The 21988-nt window shown below is 42.7% G+C and overlaps 1 protein-coding gene across 2 annotated transcripts in view; it reads right to left on the bottom strand.

The window, feature by feature from the left end:
* Positions 1 to 6068: 6068 nt before the first annotated feature.
* Positions 6069 to 21988, bottom strand: part of ccdc85ca (coiled-coil domain containing 85C, a) — a 190186-nt gene continuing 174266 nt past the window's right edge. For both annotated transcript variants that reach the window (XM_067991977.1, XM_067991976.1), the window contains exons 5-6: positions 18742 to 18843; positions 6069 to 16837 (exon numbers count right to left, since the gene is read on the bottom strand). In XM_067991977.1, the coding sequence (XP_067848078.1) occupies positions 16748 to 16837; positions 18742 to 18843 (192 nt within the window). In that variant the 3' untranslated portion in view covers positions 6069 to 16747. The remainder of the gene's footprint in view (positions 16838 to 18741; positions 18844 to 21988) is intronic.

Here is a 21988-nt window from a genome sequence, read left to right on the forward strand (position 1 = left end):
ACAAATCCAGCCCAGACTGCTAATCTGATTATGATCCTCTGTAAAATAAGTTTGGGCACTCAATCCAGTACCTAGTAGGCACGTGTCTGCAGCACAAAACTGCACCTAATTCGTCAATATCGCTTGTTCAGCCATTTGTGACTCGGGGCACTGGGTGTACACTCAACATGGATGCTGCCTATCAGCACAGAAAGATGATTTAAGTTATCAGTGAAAGGGACTGCTTGCATCACACCAGAATGGCAGTGTTTAATGTTGACTGTTTTGGGTTTAATCCCAATTTTAGAATTCATCTTCTTGGTGGGTCATCAGGTTTAATCCCAAATCCGAAGTTGCTTTTAACAGCTCTGTTACCGGGATGAAGGCCACACCTCTTGCTCTTGCGACCGGTGGGTATCGTAAGGACCGGTGGACACTGCGAGCAACATTATGATTTCGTTTTATCAGTTTCCATTTGTTCCTTTTTTAAAAATCATAGTATCATAGGTATAGCACAGGAGGCCATTCAGCCCATCGTGCCTGTGCTAGCTCTTTGAAAGAGCTATCCAATTAGTCCCATTCCCCTGCTGTTTCCCAATAGCCTTATAAATGTCTTCCCTTCAAGTATTTATCCAATTCCCTTTTGAAAGTTACTATTGAATCTGTTTCCACCAACCTTTCAGACAGTGCATTCCAGATCATAACAACTCGCTGCCATGAAAAAATATTTCCTTATATCACCTCTGGCTCTTTTACCGATCACCTTGAATCTGTGTCCTCTAGTTACCGACCCTTCTGCCACTGGTAACAGTTTGTCCTTATTTACTCTATCAAAACCGTTCATGATTTTGAACACCTCTATCAAATCTCATCTTAACCTTCTCTGTTCTGAGGAGAACAACCCCAGCTTCTCCAGTCTCTCCACATAACTGAAATCCCACATCCCTGGTACCATTCTAGTAAATCTCCTTTGCACCCTCTCCAAGACCTTGCCATCCTTCCTAAAGCGTGGTGCCCAGAATTGAACATAATGCTCCAGCTGTAGCCTAACCAGTGTTTTATAAAGGTTTAGCATAACTTCCTTGCTTTTGTACTCTAGGCCTCAATTAATAAAGTCTAGGATCCCATATGCTTTTTTAATAGCCTACTCAACTTATTCCGCCACCTTCAAAAAATTTGTGTACGTACACTCCCAGGTCTCTCTGTGCTTGCACTACCTTTAAAATTATACCATTTAGTTTATATTGCCTCTCCTCATTCTTCCTACCAAAATGCATCACTTCACACCTCTGCGTCAAAGGCACTGGTGCAAATAAGCAATCAACAACGTGAAGGAAGAGTGAGGTGATGTAAACTATCTCACGCCCTCCTTCCACTCTTCCCTCATCGATCCTTTGCTTTTTGCAGGAGTTGTTTCTAACCAATTTTCAAGTATTGATCAGTAAAATGGGAGGTGATTTATTTGCTGTTACTTGATCCCAGCTGCATATGACATGCATAGGCAGCTGGGATCAAGTGGATCCCTTGAAGAGTATAGAGATTGCCGGAGTAGAGTTAAGAGAGAAATCAGGAGGGCAAAAAGGGGATATGAGATTGCTTTGGCAGATCAGGCAAAGGTGAATCCAAAGAGCTTCTACAAATACATAAAGGGCAAAAGGGTAACTAGGGAGAGAGTAGGGCCTCTTAAGGATCAACAAGGTCATCTATGTGCGGAACCACAAGAGATGGGTGAGATCCTGAATGAATATTTCACATCGGTATTTACGGTTGAGAAAGGCATGGATGTTAGGGAACTTGGGGAAATAAATAGTGATGTCTTGAGGAGTGTACATATTACAGAGAGGGAGGTGCTGGAAGTCTTAACGCGCATCAAGGTAGATAAATCTCCGGGACCTGATGAAATGTATCCCAGGACGTTATGGGAGGTTAGGGAGGAAATTGTGGGTCCCCTAGCAGAGATATTTGAATCATCCACCGCTACAGGTGAGGTGCCTGAAGATTGGAGGGTAGCAAATGTTGTGCCTTTGTTTAAGAAGGGCGGCAAGGAAAAGCCTGGGAACTACAGACCAGTGAGCCTGACATCTGTAGTGGGTAAGTTGTTAGAGGGTATTCTGAGGGACAGGATCTACAGGCATTTGGAGAGGCAGGGACTAATTAGGAACAGTCAGCATAGTTTTGTGAGAGGAAAATCATGTCTCACGAATTTGATTGAGTTTTTTGAAGGGGTAACCAAGAAGATAGATGAGGGCTGTGCAGTAGACGTGGTCTACATGGACTTCAGCAAAGCATTTGACAAGGTACCGCATGGTAGGTTGTTACATAAGGTTAAATCTCATGGGATCCAAGGTGAGGTAGCCAATTGGATACAAAATTGGCTTGACGACAGAAGACAGAGGGTGGTTGTAGAGGGTTGTTTTTCAAACTGGATGCCTGTGTCCAGCGGTGTGCCTCAGGGATCGGTGCTGGGTCCGCTGTTATTTGTTATTTATATTAATGATTTGGATGAGAATTTAGGAGGCATGGTTAGTAAGTTTGCAGATGACACCAAGATTGGTGGCATTGTGGACAGTGAAGAAGGTTATCTAGGATTGCAACGGGATCTTGATAAATTGGGCCAGTGGGCCGATGAATGGCAGATGGAGTTTAATTTAGATAAATGTGAGGTGATGCATTTTGGTAGATCGAATCGGGCCAGGACCTACTCCGTTAATGGTAGGGCGTTGGGGAGAGTTATAGAACAAAGAGATCTGGGAGTACAGATTCATAGCTCCTTGAAAGTGGAGTCACAGGTGGATAGGGTGGTGAAGAAGGCATTCAGCATGCTTGGTTTCATTGGTCAGAACATTGAATGCAGGAGTTGGGATGTCTTGTTGAAGTTGTACAGGGCATTGGTGAGGCCACACTTGGAGTACTGTGTACAGTTCTGGTCACCCTATTATAGAAAGGATATTATTAAACTAGAAAGAGTGCAGAAAAGATTTACTAGGATGCTACCGGGACTTGATGGTTTGACTTACAGGGAGAGGTTAGACAGACTGGGACTTTTTTCCCTGGAGAGTAGGAGGTTTAGGGGTGATCTTATCGAAGTCTATAAAATAATGAGGGGCATAGATAAGGTCGATAGTCAAAATCTTTTCCCAAAGGTAGGGGAGTCTATAACGAGGGGGCATAGATTTAAGGTGAGAGGGGAGAGATACAAAAGGGTCCAGAGGGGCAATTTTTTCACTCAAAGGGTGGTGAGTGTCTGGAACGAGCTGCCAGAGGCAGTAGTAGAGGCGGGTACAATTTTGTCTTTTAAAAAGCATTTGGACAGTTACATGGGTAAGATGGGTATGGAGGGATATGGGCCAAGTGCAGGCAATTGGGACTAGCTTAGTGGTATAAACTGGGCGACATGGACATGTTGGGCCGAAGGGCCTGTTTCCATGTTGTAACTTCTATGATTCTATGATTCTATAATGTGTGCCTCGTAATGTGTACATTTATACAGCAGGGGGCGCATTGGTACCATGAACATAGTAAGGATGATGAAATAAGATTGCTCTGCATTGTGCTTCATTCAAATCACCTTTGGGTTATAGACAATAGGAATCAGCAAGTGTAACGGAGAGGGGTTTTTAACATCATTCACTTTTTTATTTGGCAGTTATTTTGTGTTTTGGTTTCCCTCCCTTCTCATCCAGCCGTTACTCTTTTCCACTTTTCCCTCTCTCCTGCTGGGAGTCACCGTGATCTCCACTTGTGCCCCCCCCCACCCACCCATCTTGACACAGCGCTGAGGGGGGAAAATGACTTGAACCTGGGATGGTGACCGTTGGATGAGGAACCAGATGACACCAGGCTATTTCATTTAAAACACAGTGAATTCCTTTTATTTTCCATTGAAACTTATGATATAGTATTCAGTAACCCAAGGCAATTTTTCTTCATATTATTTCCTTTATTTGGGTTAAATATTAATACAAGGTTGGATTTGGAACTCTGCTTCTTTATGTCAGATTTTAGCTATCTACTGGCCAGACATGTTTATCCCAGTTAGATAGACAACCCAGAGCTTAGATGGAGAGGCATTCAGCTCACTGTTGTGCTATTGTGCCCAATGACAGTGGCACTCTCAAATCTGCTCACTTCCAAGAAGCTCTTCCGTTTATCTCCGCTCTGACTCTTTAAGTTACTAACACATTTGGAGTACGCTTTCACGGATGACTGCAGCCCCGCGGTACAATTCTTTATCTGGGAGTAGACAGTAATCAGTCAGCAGGCTATCCAACCATGGGAGTATCACAGCCAGGTCAGGTCTTGTCCTCATCTGACATCCATACACCTGCACATTCCAGCTGGGAGTTGCTGGCTAGCGATCAGGAGCAGGAACCCTGGCTTAATTTTTCCCCTCCGTAGCTCGGGGCAAATATAAGAGCGACCACAGGTGCCCCAGCTGAGATCTGTAATTTCAGCATACAGCGGGGACTGAACCCGAGATCTTGTCTGTCTGGAGTAATACCTCGGTGGCGCGTTTAATCCTCAGGGAGCTAGGAGTATTTATTCCCCAAAACTTTCTCTTTGGGAATTTTGGTGGGAGGGGGAGGGAGCTGGGATTGTTTCAGTCTGTAGACTTTCAACATATTCCTCAGGAGATGGTTATGACTGGATGTCATAAACTGCAAGAGTGGTTTCTAAAAGTCATGTGATCCCCAAGATTAAATTGCAACTTTAAAAAAAAACCACCGCTCGCTCCTATTGTTGGACATGCCCGATTGGTTTTAATTATTGAAGCCTGTTCTTATTAGCAACAGGTGGATACAAGAGATCACATGGCACTATTCAAAGAAGTTCTCCTGGTGTCCTGGCCAACATTTATCCCCCAACCACGAACACCATCAAAACAGGATAAAAGGTCATTTATCTCATTTGCTGTTTGAGGGACCTTGCGGTGTGCAAATCGGCTGCTGTGTTTACCTATAAAACAACAGTGACTGCAATTCAAAAGGAATTCATTGGCTGTGAAGCCCGGGGAAAGATCCTGAGGGCATGAAAGGTGCTATATATAAATGCAGATTCTTTAGGACAAATGCTTAATGTGTTTGTGTGACATTCTTCTGTCCACTATTTAAATGCAGATGTTAGCCCGTTTACATTAAATCTTCATCCACCAGTATCAGCAGCAGTCATATCTAGATTTTAACAATTAAACAGCAGCATCATCAGGCAGGTTCAACAATTTCTAAACTTGGGGGGCAGGGGGAGGGGTCAGGCCTCTGGGACCTGTGGATGGGATTACATTTTTTTTTTAACTTAAAAAATATTGGCCATTCTTGTGTAGCTGAAATGACCTCCCAATGCACTTGTAATGGTGATCGGAAGCTGTTGGAGGGGTTTGTGTTACTGTTCTTTTTTTAAGGGGTTTTTCAGTCTGCCTTGGGTATATGATCTGTGTTGTAAGGTAATTGTCACCATTGATGGGACTGCCCTAAAGGTTCAATGGGTATATGTACTGCGATATGGGCACTGGGCACTGAGCCCTGGCCAGGTTACCCAGTATGTTCTTGCCCCTGATCGGGCTTGGTTGTGAAGTAACCCAACACCATAAGCTATTTAGACTTATATGTGAAGGATGCCCAGCTGTGAGGTATTAGAGAGCTGCGGTCAATCGTGAGGAAAGGGAAGGGGAGAAAACAGAATTTTTTTTTCAATATAAAAAGCACGATGGTTTACAAAAACAAAAAAAATCTTTAGTTGTAGATTGTAAGTCGTGTATGTGTTAAACACAACACAAATCAAACTTTAACAAGAACTGGTGTCAGGAAGCGCTTCTTAGGAACATAGGAACAGGAGTAGGCCATTCAGCCCCTCGTGCCTGGTCCGCCATTTGATAAGATCATGGCTGATCTGTGATCTAACTCCATTTACCTGACCGATTAATACCTTCTGGATACAGCAGTAGAAGCAAAAAACTCTTGATAAGTTGCAGTTAAGATGCTGTGATGGGAGGTTCTGAATGATTGTATAGAAAGATGAGTTAGGTGGGTTGAAAGGCCACCCTTACCTGTGCTTTATCTTTGCGCATTTCAAAAAAGGCACACGCATACACCGAGAATCTGTACGTTTTATTTTGTTTTAAAAGCCGGCTAACAGTTCCTATGAGACATATTCTTTTCATCGTTTAACTAAAATATCGAAAGCTAAAATTGTTATTTTTTTTTTAAAAACCAATCGGGAGAAAAAAAAATGCCGTATTCCATCGAAGGTACGAGTACATGCCAGGCCTACAAAGAGTTCAATATGTACAGAAAGAGCAGTCGAAACAGCAGCACGCTTTACTGTTTACAGAATCAGCACGGACAAATACGGCAGGTTAAAATACAGCAGGAATTTCCTCATCACAAGTTCCACAGCGAAACTTCAGTTGCAATTCTGCTCAAGTAGTTAGCACGTTCCCATCACAACCTTATCAAAATATTCATCTCTTATATTCACAGTTGATCTATTCTCATTCTGCATTTTTCTAGGTTTTTTTTTATACACATACTTTTTTTTCTGAGGGAATGATTAATAGATAACAGTATTTCCATTTAAAAAAATATTCACCTTCCCTCTCGCTCCCTGCCCCCAACCGCCATTTTGATTCTCTCAATGTAGCTTCTTTAAGAGGCAGTGGTTGAGTGTGAATTGTTCTGTTGTGTTTTTTGTTTCACTTTAAACTGGGATTCTACAGATGGCTAAGTTCCACCTTGGTAATTATTGTTTATCAGGTCACAATGGTGCTATTTTGGTGGAGCTAAAAAAAAAAACAAAGCCACAGTTTTAACATAAAAGTATATACAGATATTTTGGAAACATGCATTCTTGGTCTTAGCAACCTTCAACTCAACTGTGGTGCTAAGAAAATAAAATATGTTTTACTTTCCTGTCAATGTTTTCTTCCTGCCCCCTCTCCTGAAGGCATTAACTCCCAAACGTACTGGCCACGATGGTCTGTATGGCTTTGGCATGAAGAAAGGAAAGATTTGGAGAGGGAAAAGTAGTTTTCCCTAGACTTTAGACACTGCCGGTAGAAACTGCAAATTGTCAAACAAATGTAATAGCAAAACATGGACCTCAAACTTCTCAAAAATTGAGCTCCTCAATGAATAAATCCATCTTCTATTGTAGAAAAAAATGGTATTACGTAGTAAATTATTTGACTAAAGGACAGGTTTGTCTTGAAACCTGATTGCTAGCTTTTTCTATACAATTCTCATCAAAAACAACCTTTAACACACAGCTTAACACAGAGAGTGTGTCCGCAGAATACCACAATCAAATGAGAGTACCTGCACTTATTCAAAGACAGACAATCGCTACAAGGGCTACTAGCATTGCACATAGGAAGTGAAGGATACCATGGCAACTTGCTCTGCTTGCCACCTCTGGCTTCACAAGCTCTGGTGTAAAGCAAGATTCACGTTGTGTTCAGTTTTTGTTCAAGGCTCGATATTAAGCTAAAGGCTCAGAATCTGCAGTCCAACATGCATGTGTACACAAATAGAAATTCCAAGAGGGTAATTGATACATTTTTGACAGACAAGGCTACTGAGGAGTACGAGATAAAGTGGGAGGTGAACTTTGTGACTTTCGGGTCTGGCCGACAGATAGAGACGGGCTTTACAGACTTATGTTCCAAATGGCTTTGGGACATATGGGGCGTGGGGTTTGGTTAAGTGTGTCTAGTGATGCGTCATGGGTAACTATCAAGTTTATTTGATTGTCTCGGGGAGTTTGGGGAAGAACTCCCCAGATTTTTTCTGAAAGTGGTGAGGGATTTGTTTTTCTTGCTGGGTTTTTATCTCCCCCACCAGATAGCATTATTGACGAGGATGGTTGCACCATCTAGCAGATTGGGGGAACAATCAAGGGCCTGATAGTTTCTTCTTTTCATATGTCCATTTGTAAGGAACTTCTCTCCAAGGATATTCCACATACCTTTTAGGAACTTACTCGTATGGCAGCGGTGACCTAGATCTTTGTACAGAATACAGAGTTTCCCTCCCATTTATCCTTTGGCCTAAAAGTTATCGACTGCGTGAATTTATCTTCAGAGGTGGGAAAGCAGATGAGCCTGTGAAGAGCTGATACCACTGGCAGCTTGCCGGATTTGAGCTAAGATACCCAACCCTGGCAGATCTAATCCAGAGAGGCATCCAACAAGAATATCCTACTTACTTCAGCCAGGTAATGCTTCAAGTGTCTTAACCGGTACCATAATGCACAGTTCCTACTTAAACAACTATGTGCTCCTTATCGGTCAGCGCACCTGCTGGTTTTCAGACTGCCAACACAGCACTGGTTGGCATCTGGATTGAACCCAAGTCAATTCGATTCAGGTAGCAGGAGAACAACACTTGCAGAGAGTAGTTAGCACTCAAGAGAATGGATAATGTATGCATGGTGACACTTCCTGTGGAGACATTGGTGCTTTCTGATGTGCTTTAGAAACAGTCTAGACACCGCCTACCTAACTCCGACGCACTCTCCCACTAGTATCGGTTACCACTGGCACTGTGACTGGTAAACAAAATATGACACAGATAAGCTGTAACAATTGTTCCCCAAAATTCTCTCCCTTCTGCTCCTGTAGGCACAGGCCCATGTGGGGGACAATTCCCTGGGCACTGGCAGCCCTAAGCTGCCATTTGTCATCTGTGAAGCTGCACACTGAGTGTCTGATCTGCTTCTCCCTGTGGTCCACACATGCACATGTAGGAGTCACCGATTTCATTGGCATCCTATATAGCCTGCGATGAGCTTCCGACCACATATCCGCTCCATCGCCAAGACCACCTACTTTCACCTCCGTAACATTGCCCGTCTCCACCCCTGCCTCAACTCATCTGCTGCCGAAACCCTTATCCATGCCCTTGTTTCCCTCTAGACTTGACTATTCCAATGCTCTCCTGGCCGGCCTCCCATCCTCCACAAACTCATCCAAAACTCTGCTGCCTGTATCCTAACTCGCATCAAGTCCTGTTCTCCCATCACCCCTGTGCTCGCTGACCTACATTGGCTCCCTGTCCGGGAATGTCTCGATTTTAAAATTCTCATCCTTGTTTTCAAATCCCTCCGTGGCCTCGCCCCTCCCTATCTTTGTAACTTGCTCCAGCCCCACGACCCTCAGAGATCTCTGTGCTCCTCCAAATCTTGCCTCTTGCGCTTCCCCGATCTTAACTGCTCCACCATTGGCAACCGTGCCTTAAGCTGTCTCGGCCCTGGACTCTGGAATTCCCTCCCCTAACCTCTCCTCCTCTCTACCTCTCTCTCCTCCTTTAAGACGCTCCTTAAAATCTACCTCTTTGACCAAGCTTTTGGTCATCTGTCCTAATATCTCCTTATGTGGCTCGGTGTCAAATTTTGTTTGAAAATCACTCTTGTGAAGTCCCTTGAGAGGTTTTACTACATCAAAGGCGCTATATAAATGCAAGCTGTTGTTGTTGGCACTCAGCAGCAGGAATTCCACTAATATTTCTCTCTGTAACCCGGGAGTGCTGAGCCACTTGTAGTGCCTTAGTCTGAACTGACATTAGCAGACTCAACACAGACTGTAGGAACATAGGAACAGGAGCAGGCCATTCAGCCCCTTGGGCCTGTTCCGTCATTCAATTAGATCACAGCTGATCTGTTTTACTCGCCTCAGCTCCATATCCATTGATACCCTTATCCAACTAAAATCTATTGATCTCAGTCATGAAAGCTCCAATTGTCCCAGCATCCACAGCCTTTTGGTGGAAGAGAATTCCAGAGATTGAACCCGGGACATCCTGGTCTTTATGGCTTAATACAACACCGATCGGTACCTTTACTCATAAGGTCATTGGGGAACCTGTTTTAGGTACTTCTGTTAAGAACGTGCAGTTCAAAGGTTTACTACAGACATTGCAAAAAAAATCCACAGGCTGCAGATTCTTACTGTGGCAAAATCGTTGCCGTTAGTTACCATACTAAGAAGAATGATTAATAATGGGTTGAGGATTGCTCATTTTTATCATTTCTTGTAAACAGTGAAAGAAAAGCTAATCGATATGAATTATTGATTGGCCACAGAAAGGGGGGAATTAGAATTATAAGGGATTGTGGAGGTCAACAATCACAGCTAATTAACCAGGAGCCTTTCAAGTGTATTCCGTTTGAGCCAAGCAGAGTGTGTAAATCATCCTCTAACTAAACATCTACTGTGCCAAGTACAAAGATTAATACGCAGTCCCACAGATAAAACAGATTACATCCATTGATTCTAATATTGTATCACATAAGACCATCAGAGCAATCAGACTCATAGTTGAGTTATTTCCACACTACGATGCATATGCTACCTCAAGGCACATAATAATTGAGATGATCCATTCTGTGCGAAACCAGACTTGAAAAGGTTAATGGAAAGTTTAAGTTGTCCATTAGACTCACAGTTATCTCAGTGGGTTTTGTCAATAGACTTAGCGTCACAGCTGCAACATTGCAGCAATGAAGCTCCACCCTTTGGAAGATTCAGAAATGGGAAGGCCAGTTCTGACGAAAGACCTTCGACCTGAAACTTTAACTCTGTTTCTTTCTCCACAAATGCTGCCTGACTTGCTTGCTTCTCCAGCATTTTCTGTTTTTATTTCAGAAATGGGAACGCAGCTTTAAAATGCCAACACAACACAGACCCAAATACCATTGCCACAATGGGCACCTTAAACTTTGTAAACACCCTACAGTCATTCCTGTATTCAAAGTACTATTAACACGCAATGGATTACCACATCAGAAAGTTATCCACAGCCCCAAAACATGCCAATCCAATAATTAGGGATGAGTTCTGAACTTGATTCCAAACTTGGACTTGATCAACTTAGTTGTTCCACATCTGCCCATTTGGTTCAATTACAGTCTCCAGCACTAAAAACCACTGGGTTTTTCTCACAAATCCCCTCGATATACAATATATAAACCACAATAAGGTGCTGTGTATATAAATGTAAGTATTATATTATTTTGTCATTTTTCACTGATTGCATTGAGGGAACCAGTTTGAAGAAATGACTGAGCTCGACAGTCTGAAGGAGAGGGTTTAATTGCTGCATCGCCCAAACACCCTGGGTTAATTACCAGATCACTGCTTACATTCTGTTAGCTCATTGTGGTCCACCTCAGTTTGTCTTCAAAGGCACTTCCCCCAATCTCACCAGTACTCAGACAAAACAACTAAAAAGAAACTCAGGAAAATGAATGTTCAGAGTTCTGACTGAGGTTCTCAACCTGAAACTTTAACCTGTCTTTTTTATTTCCAGATTCTGATGGGCCTGCTGACTATTCCTGTTTTTATTTACGAGCTAATGGTTATTGATTTTTTTTTAAATGGAGTACCGATGCTAAAACTTCTTCAATGTTCGGACAAGGGCACCTCAATGGAAAAGCATCATAATCCATTCCTTTGAAAGTTTTAAGAACCTTTATTCTTTTAGTTTTACCAACATGCTTCCTTCAGCCATAAAAACAAAAAAGGTATAAGCAAATTTAGTCAACCTATGCTGCAAAATATAATGGATTTTTTTTCTTACGATTGTACTGTACTGCATTTAAAGGAGACTTAGATAAAACAAAACTAAGTTTAAAAAAACAAATTGACCGTCTTGTTGTTGTTCATTTATTATTCCAGGACTGTAAATTCAGACTTGGTTAAAAAAGGGGGCAGCGTCTCTAAGTAGATTCCATCTATAAGCCATAATACATCGTCTGCAGTAAGCTCTGTCACCAATAAAAAAGATGTGGAGATGCCGGTGATGGACTGGGGTGGACAAATGTAAGGAATCTTACAACACCAGGTTATAGTCCAACAGTTTTATTTGAAAATCACAAGCTTTCGGAGATTATCTCCTTCGTCAAGTGAGTGAGTGAAACTCACTCACCTGACGTAGGAGATAATCTCCGAAAGCTTGTGATTATCAATAAAAAAAGGAGCAAGATGCCATCAATTGAAGGGAGGGGACGTCAGCAGTGGGTGGAAGAAACACCACCCTTTTTAGAATAAGTGGACTATATTTTTTTCCTCCATATTTCTTTTTGATGGTGGGGGGTGTGAGAACACTGGAATACATGAATGTAATGCCCCCCTCCAAAAAACCATGGCAATTGTACTAGCTTGTTTTTAAACCCACTGCAACAATCAAATCACAATGGGCAACAGAATAGGATTGAGTCTTTCCTACCTCAACAGAGGCAGAAACTTTTCAGTAATAATAAAAAGGAATGATGTTATCATATATATATATGATAAGTTTATACTGTGATCTTATTAAAATATTATACTGTCAGAAAACAAAAGTGTCTTGGGAAATCCCCATATTCCAGTGTATAGCTCGTTAAATTACAATATTCTGAGGTAAAAAGAAAACTTTCAACTCTAGCATTTGGAGAAATTTCTGGATAATACATTTACAAGGGTTAGTACGCAATAATATACAGCTGCCTTCAGAATTAGACTTTCAGAATTCTAGTTTATCCAAAGATCAGACAAAAAAAAATAAAACGTTATTTACTCTGCTTTGGATAAAACGCTGAATGAAGTTGTTTTCCCAACACATTGGCTAGAACCAGGGCTGTAACAGAGTGATGAAGAGCCCACTCCAGTCCAGCCATCTTTAAGAAGCCCAAATGCCTCAGGAAATTGTTTCCCTCTGTGAATCTCATACCCATTTTAAACCCCTCAGTGTGTTATCTTCTAACTGTAGTTTTGGTAGTGGGGAGTGGCTCTTTGTGGAATTATTTTAATCCAAGGTGCACCACTGTGACTGCCATGTGCACCTCATATAATTCCCAGATGTCCAGCTGAGTCTGACTGTGTCAAAGTTTTAATCCAGCCTAATGCAATCACAAAAGCTCACCCAGGAGTGATAGATTTAGTAGCAGGTTCACACCAAAATAAAGGAAGTCTTAATCAGGTACAATTTCCAGCACTCCTTATGGTTTTCAAACAGTGACTATGTCAACATGGAAAATTCCACAATTTAAAAAAAAACTCAGATTTAATATCTCTCAGTTGGTATTAAATTTTCCTGTATGAAGTCTCCCACCTTACACTACCTGATTTATAGGCCTCTACCACTCTGAAGCAGTTGGTAGTTGGTTGGACAACAATGATGGTGTCTTGACTTCACTTCATCTTTGTTTTCTTCCCTCAGGAAAATTACTGTCTTCCCAGATGTCCAGCTGAGTCTACAAGCTCGCTGTGTAGAGAACTGAGGATCTGTCAGAGTCCTGTTGGCATCAGTCCAGTATGACTATGCTTGAGTCTTGAGCTGCAATTTTCATTCCTCCCCCATTCTGCTCCTGTTGTCCCTCCAGCCTGGAAAGTGTTGGGATGCTGCTCTTGGGCTGCAGCCCACCAAAACCTCACCTTAAATGACCATTCTTCACATGTGACCCAGGACAGTGAGCGGCAGTGAGCTATTCAACCACAGGGGCCAAGCCTGATCCTATCCTCGACTGACATTCCACTTATACACACACACACACACACACCAGAAGGAGTTGTTTATCGCATTCTTGCTCAGATATACTGAGATAAATTTTAATTCCCTCAACCTCTGCCTCACCCGATAACCAGCTGAGAATGGGCTACAGATCAAACCTGTGGGCTCTTGTTATATGGTTCATATGTTGCATTTACTTTCAGTATACTTTCAGTCACCTTCCCTAACTTCACTCCTGCCTCCTGTTCAATGTCCACCGATCTGGCTGTAAAGTACCATGGTGCATGTTGTAATGTGAATGGCATTATATAAATGTATTATCTTCTAGCTGTAGTTTTGGTAGTGGGGAGTGGCTCTTTGTGGAATGATTTTAATCCAAGGTGCGCCACTGTGACTGCCATGTGCACCTCATATAATTACCAGCGCACAAAGTGAAGTACAGCAACTGTAACTGGTGCATAATTTCTGCCAATTTGCTTCAGATTCTCATCTCAGAGGTACCAGGATCAGATTACACTGGAAGTGAATCAGCTACTAGTGTAAGGAAGGCAAGTCAAAACTAGCAAAATAAACACGCTCCTAACCGCAAATCACTTGCAATGGCAGTCAAGCGACTAATCAAATCAGGCACAGGCAAAGACAGATTCAATCTTTTGTGTCTTGTGTTTCCTGTGTTGAACACTGATGTATAAAACCGCACTGTGTTAAAACAAATTAGAGTGTTTATTTGGCCGGGGTGGTCTTAGGGGGAACCAGATTGGTTGGCCAAATGTTATGTGAGTTGTCTTTTCCTTCAAGCACTCCAAGTGTGAACAGTGGCTTAGTTGGTAGCATGTTCATCTGTTGGTCAGAAGATTGTGTGAAAACTCTGCGTTCCTTCAATTCTGGCCTCTTGTGCATTTCGATTTTAATCACTCCACCATTGGCGGCCGTGCCTTCAGCTGCCTAGGTCCTAAGTTCTGGAATTCCCTCCCTAAACCTCTCCGTCTCTCCACCTCTCTCATCTCCTTTAAGACACTCCTTAAAACCCTACCTCTTTGACCAAGCCTGTCCTAATGTCTCCTTCTTTGGCTCGGTGTCAATTTTTGTCTCATTACCCTCCTGTGAAGTGCCTTGGGATGTTTTACTATGTTAAAGACGCTAGATAAATGCAAGTTGTTGTTGTTGGATGCCCCACTCCAGGATTTGCACACACAATCTAGACCAACACTCTGGTGCTGCAGTACAGGAGTGTTATTCTTCAGATGAGATGTTAAAATGAGGTGCCCACTGCTGTTTTAGGTGACTGTTTAACATCTCGTGGCACTATTCGAAGAGCAGAGTTCTATCCTGACCAACATTCTTCCTTCAACCATCAAAACAGACTAATTGGTCATTTATCTCACTGCCGTTTGTGGAATCTTGTTGTGCACAAAATGGCTGTAGTGCTTGCATATTATAAACAACATTATTGAACTTCAAAATAATTCACTGTATGTGAAATGCTGAGAGATGCGATTAGGTACTTTAGAAATATCTCTTGTGCACACGAAACATATTTTCCTCCTGTCACTAATATGACTGAGAAAGTCATGCAGGTCACTCGCATTAGTAACCAGAGTAAAATACACCCAATATGGGATTGAACAGAGAGTAGAAGGATTTGGGGTTGGAGCAGGAGACAAGTGAAGAATGGTCAATGCAGGAACTAAATTGCAAAGGTTAACCACTGGGCTAAATGACCTCTCCTGGTATGCTCATATATCTAGGGTCTAAAGATGTTACAAGCTCAACAAATCCTCCCTCCCAGTGTTATGAAAACAACCTCATTGATGAGTTTATAGAATACTTCCACGTGCATTCTTATTTCAACTAGAAACAGGACATTCCTGAAATTCCACTTCACACTGTTAGCATCCAATTCAAACCCAGTGCTGAGGGTTCAAGCTGCTCTTAAATGAGTCAATCTAACATGGAGTAATTGGTACTGTGTCATCCTCTAAGCCACAGCTTACAACAGTACCACCTTACGTCTAGTTATTCCCTCTCTGTTACCATTTCAACCCTGGCGTCTCACCATCATCTGTTATTCGGGGCTCTTTTAAAGAGGCAGTATTCCTTCTGATAGCATAGGCGGGGTGAACTTACACTGTTGTTCAAATGTTAAAGCAGGCAAGAGTTCAGGCAAAGGTGCAATGCTTGAGAGAAACAGCACTTGTGATTTTGGTTGGTTAAAACCTAAATTACAGGACCAAAGTTGTGCTTTATTCATTTGCTTCAAAATTGCTCAGCCACTGATGATCTTTTACTGCATCAATTTCACGTGCACTTCATTCCCAAACCAGCACACAGATTGTAACCACCAGCACCAAAAAAAAAAGGGGGCTGGGGAACGATCACACTGCAAAAACTGCAAATACATTTCTGCAGTGGGTAGATTCATTAGATTTCCTAAAATAGTCAACACAGACCAAAGGCCAACAAGAAATACTGTCAGAAAAAAGAATACTGTCACTTTAAAAAAAAATCTCAATACCGTAGAAAACTGTATTGTATCCTTAATTGGCCACACCTTTGCACAGTGAAATTCTCATCATTTGAACACTTTCGGATACTGTGTTGCCTCTGGGCTGTACAGGTCAATGACTTCTTAAACCAGGCCTGTTCGGCTGAAACTGTACACCTCTACAATGAGGGACAGGTGTATTTGAGGGCCGAGTTTTCCTGTACATGGCAAGGTGACCCCCTTCACGTTGATCCCACTGAATAGGCTCCATACAATTAGCACTGCATACGCTGGGAACAGGATTAGCTTAGAATGCCTCCCAGCGATATTGTCCATTCCAAGTACTGTAATGAAGAAACACTGCACTCAAAGGAGTCTGCTCATAATGTAGTCATAGCAATCATTAATGTGGATGGGACAATCGGGGAGGGGGAAGGATATTCCACATTATCCAGAGATTAACCTATTCAGAAAAGTCTCTCTACACAGGCTCCATTACATCAACACATGTAACTGCGGTATGCTGTGCAGTATACCTTACCAGGGCTGCATGCGCAGTCAGCTATATATAACGAGTAATTTACATTTACTTTGTGGTCAGCAAGTTGTAGAACTCTCCACCACTTTCAGCACAAGGCAATATCCTTCTTCCCGAGTAGAACGGGAGGGAGGCCCAAGTTGGGTCAATGGCCAGGATTACACTTCTCAGAAGTTCTAGTTCTTCCACTTGTGGACTGATGCAATGAGAATGTTTCTATCCTTGTAGCAAGTCTTCAGAGTCCAGGCCTTGCAGGTAACAGCACTACAAAGGTCCCTTGAACTGATTGCCCGAGAGATGCTGCCTGATTGAAGGGTTTGAACCAGCCGCATCTCCAAGCTTACGCCAAACCACCTGAAAGACAGACAACGTACAGTTTAACAAAATCCAGAGACAGACGCACACTTTTTCCCTCCTGAGCTCCGAGCAGACCATCGGACGCATTCTTCCTCTTCCCTATATCATTCCCTACGTGGAATTCAAAGCTGATTACGTTGTCTCTTACTCTTTTTCTTTTCTTCTCACCAGTTTTTTTGCCCCAGTCTTTGTGAGGCGTTGACTCCTCGCTGGAATAGGATTCCAGAGGATCCAAGTGCCCTCCGGTACTGCACCCAAGTGTGAGCCTGGATGGTGAGTGTCACCGGGCTATTTGATTGCTGGAGGTATCACAGTCGAACCTGATCCTATCCTCACATGTGCACTTCCAGCTCAGATTGGTGGATTGCGATCATGCGAGGAGATTCTTGGACGATCTTCCCCTCCCTGGGGATAATCAGCCGTGGCTCAGTTGGTAGCACTCTCCTCTCTGAGTCAGAAAGTTGTGGGTTCAAGACCCACTCCAGAGACTTGAGCACAAAATCTAGGCTGACACTCCAGTGCAGTACTGAGGGAGGTGTAGTCTTTCGGATGAGACATGTCTGCCTTCTCAGGTGGTCGTAAAAGATCCCACAGCACTATTTTGAAGAAAATAGAAACTGCAGTAACTTGCCAAGGCTTCTTCGACAGCACCTCCCAAACCTGCGACCTCTACCACCTAGAAGGACAAGAGCAGCAGGCACATGGGAACAACACCACCTGCACGTTCCCCTCCAAGTCACACGCCATCCCGACTTAGAAATATATTGCCGTTCCTTCATCGTCGCTGGGTCAAAATCCTGGAACTCCCTTCCTAACAGCACTGTGGGAGAACCTTCACCACATGGACTGCAGCGGTTCAAGAAGGCGGCTCACCACTACCTTCTCAAGGGCAATTAGGGATGGGCAATAAATGCCGGCCTCGCCAGCGACGCCTACATCCCATGAACGAATAATTTTTAAAAAGCCGGGGTGTTCTTCCCGGTGTCCTGGCAAATATTTATCCCTCATCCAACATCACTAAAAACAGATTATCTGGTCATTCTCACATTGCTGTATGTGGGACCTTTCTGTGCGCAAATTGGCTGCCACGTTTCCTACATTACAACAGTGAATACATTTCAAAAATACCTCATTGGCTGTAAAGCGCTTTGGGACGTCCTGAGGTCATGTAAAGCCCTATATAAATGCAAGTTCTTTCTTTCTTTTCTTTTCCCTCCCCCAGGGATGCTGAAGCCAATTGTCGTGCATTTACTACTATCCCATCTGAAGTCATCTATCTCAGAACTAACCAGATCAAACCAGGGATCGCAACAGCAACCACAGAATGTTCTGATGAAAGATCTTCGACCTGAAAGGTTCTCTGCTTCTCTCACCACAGATGCTGCCTGACCTGCTGAGTGTTCCCATTTTATTAACCATGAAATGAGCCCCAGTACAGTAACAGGAAACACTGTATAAATGTAACTACATATAACTATCTCAGCAGAGTTATTTTTTCTGTTGGTTTTAATCCATTAAAGTCCATACTCAACACCTGACTCTAATACCAAGCTATGCTTAAAACCAGAATAAACACAATGGGGGGAGATTTGGACTTTGTGCGATAGTGTAAAACGGGTGAAAGCGAATCGACAGCCCCTTTTACATCTCTCCCGATTTTTATTTGTATTGACTTCAATGGAAATAAAAATGGGGAGAGATGTAAAACAGGCAGCTGATTCGCTATCACCCGTTTTTTACTATCGCACAAGTTAAAATCTACCCTAATCTTTGTTCCTTATTTCCTAAATATAATTTTGTAGTGTGGATTCCCATTGTGAGACATGTGTTGAAAACAATGCATGAGAGGCTGGTATCTGATATGGTATCAAAGCACATTGCTAAAGCAACAGAATCCTTACATTACACATTTCTCGAACAATGGCCTTTTCCTTCTCACTCAAGTCATCGTGATCGCAGTCTTCTGGCAGCTGCCTATCCAGGTTGTCGTGAACTTCCAGGACCTAGAAACCCAAATTGTACAGGAAGTTAGCTGTGAAGAAACTCTGAATCACATGTATTACAGAAAATAGCTTGAACACTCAGCTCTTTGCAATTATATGGGAGACTCTGCCTGCCCTGGAAATTTCTAGTGGTGTGTAGGTAGCATTCTCATACTTCAAATACAAAAGCCCAGCTTTCTATTCCTTTTCCTCAAAAGTTCATGTTTACTCAGTTGGTTAACGCATTGCCCAGTGTAGAAGCGAGCTACACAGGAGGTGCCCGGTTCGACCCCCATTCTGTGCTGAGTTAGCTCGTTCATGGGGACAGGGAGGGGAAATAAATAAAATCAGAGAGGGAGCCCGCTCCTTGATTTCTGTAAAGTGGTTCCTGACTCATGAGTGAACGTCAGATTTGGCCGCGACGCCCTCCAGTGTCAACCAGCCTGCTGACAATTGCTCTCCAGGCTCACACATGAAGAATGGCCACTTAAGCAAAGTATCAGAGAGGCACCGGCGTGGGCACTGAACATAATAACATAACAAATAGGAGCAGGAGTAGGCCATACTGCTCCTCGAGCCTGCTCTGCCAGTCAATAAGATCATGGCTGATCTTTGACCTCAGCTCCACTTTCTCGCCCGATCCCCCTTTCCTCCATTCCCCGAGAGTCCAAAACTATCGATCTCAGCCTTGAATATACTCAATGACTGAGCATCCACAGCCTTCTGGGGTAGAGAATTCCAAAGATTTACAAACCTCAGTGAAGAAATTTCTCCTCATCTCTGTCCTAAATGGCCAACACCTTATCCTGAGACTGTAACCCCTAGTTCTAGACTCTCCAGTCAGGGGAAACAACCTCTCAGCATCTACCCTGTCAAGCCCCCTCATAATCTTATATGTTTTAATGAGATCACCTCTCACTCTTCTAAACTCCAGAGAGTATAGACCCATTCTACTCAATCTCTCCTCATAGGACAACCCTCTCACCTCAGGAATTAATCTAGTGAAGCTTCACTGCACCGCCTCTAAGACAAGTATATCCTTCCTTAGGTAAGGAGACCAAAACTGTACACAGTACTCTGATTGTGGTCTCACCAAAGCACTGTATAATTGCAGCAAGGCTTCCTTACTCTTGTACTCCAACCTCCTTGCAATAAAGGATAACATGCCATTTGCCTTCCTAATTCCTTGTTGTACCTGAATGCTAACTTTTGTGTTTCTTCTACGAGGACATCCAAATCTCTCTGAACACCAACATTTAATAGTTTCTCACCATTTAAAAAATAATCTGTTTTTCTATTCTTCCTACCAAAGTGAACAACCTCACTGAGGATTAGTACCTTAGTAAGAGTCGTTGCCTTCAGGAGAGGAGAGAGATGGGGTTTAAAAAAAAATGTTGAAAAGGAAATGTTTTTTTAAACTTAAATGCAGCAGCAGTAAATATCAGTGGGGTAGAAATTCGACATGGGCACCATTGTATAACAGGCGGTATCGCATCTGCTGCCTGCTACACGTCTCGTCTGATAGTCAGTTCTACTGAAGTCAATAGAGCTGAATAAAGGACATATTCAACAGCCAAAATACACCTAGGAACAGGAGTAGGCCATTCAGCCCATCAAGCTTGTTCCGTCATTCAATTAGATCATGGCTGATCTGTATCTTAACTCCATTTACCTGCCTTGGTTCCGTATCCCTTAATACCCTTACCTAGCAAATATCTATCAATCTCAGTTTCGAAATTTTCAATTGACCCCCAGCCTCAACAGCTTTTTGGGGGAATGAGTTCCAGATTTCCACAACTCTTCCACAGTGGCATTCCAGGTACTTTAGCAGTGCAGAGCTCCCTTGTGACAACAAGTGTATGCTCCGATCTTCAAGGAGGTATAAAATGCCCTGAAATTTACCACACATTGATTGCACACACTTTGTTAATGGGCATTTTGATTAGTTAGCAATCTGCTTGGCTTCCGAGATGTATATATATTTTTTAAATGATGCATTTCTGTTTTCGGTATTGAGGTGCCCGTGAAAGTTGTGGCAACAAGGCCACTGATTTGCTGTTTTCCTGGAAAAATCCCGCAATCGTAGAATTCGATCTACAAAACACAGGCAAATCCCTTAATCCCATGTAGGGAAAAAAATTAATTGAATGTGACATTTTAGGGTAAATGTTATGAATTGCTGCTCTAGACATGGGTCTGTGTGTCCAGTAAGGGGCCATTTAAGGGGAATTACTGGTAGGAAAATCATGTGAGGCGGGGCGAGATCTGCTGTACTCTGTGTCTGATCTCCTGCCATGTGTCGCCGACAGGTAAAGCCCCGTGCCAGGACCGCAAATTGGTAAAATGACCCCGATTCATTCAGTCAACATAAACAAATGGGCCCCCAATTATAAAGGAAATTGCAAAATGTAATCATCAAAACACTGGTTAAAAAATCTCAGAACCCCATCAAAATAAAAATAAATGTAATAAAAACAGAATGTGATTTATTCAGTCAGTGTAAAACGGTGGCCCTGTTAAGTCCTATTTAAGGAATCTCTACTTTAGCGAACAGTCTCTGCAAATTTGGTATGGTGGGTGAATGGGGTAGGGGGAAGGGAAGGGAAGGTACAGGATGGAACTAGAACATTAAAGATCTAACAAAGTTATAACTTAGCAACACAATGGATGAGAATAATTGATGATCTGAAGGTACACTATTAACGTAAATGGGGAAGGCATTAGTCACACCAAAGGTTTAGGTGACGTAGTGCTGCAGGTTATTTACTGTATTGGTGGAGACTAGTTGAAGAACAAGAGAGCAGAAGTGACAAAAGACCTATTGATTAAGTATGTTCCTTCTACCAGCTAATCCATAGATTAACACAGGCTCCTCTTTGGGCCAACCCTGCTCCCAGCTGGAGCTACCAGTGAGAAGCAAAAAGTCTGGAGGAGAGAACTGGACAGCAAAGTGAAAAAAGATAGCCTTGTGATTGAAACAGGCACAAACTTTAAAAAAAACACATAGGTCCAGAGCTGTCCATTAGTGTTATATGGAGGACTGTTTAGTAATGGTCGATTGGAACTGAACTGGCTGGGTAGTTTTGTTATTCAGTCACTGATTTTTTTTATTCGTTCATGGGATTTGGGCGTCGCTAGCGAGGCCGGCATTTATTGCCCATCCCTA

The sequence above is a fragment of the Heptranchias perlo genome, chromosome 10 (assembly GCF_035084215.1).
Source record: "Heptranchias perlo isolate sHepPer1 chromosome 10, sHepPer1.hap1, whole genome shotgun sequence".
Taxonomy (NCBI): domain Eukaryota; kingdom Metazoa; phylum Chordata; class Chondrichthyes; order Hexanchiformes; family Hexanchidae; genus Heptranchias; species Heptranchias perlo.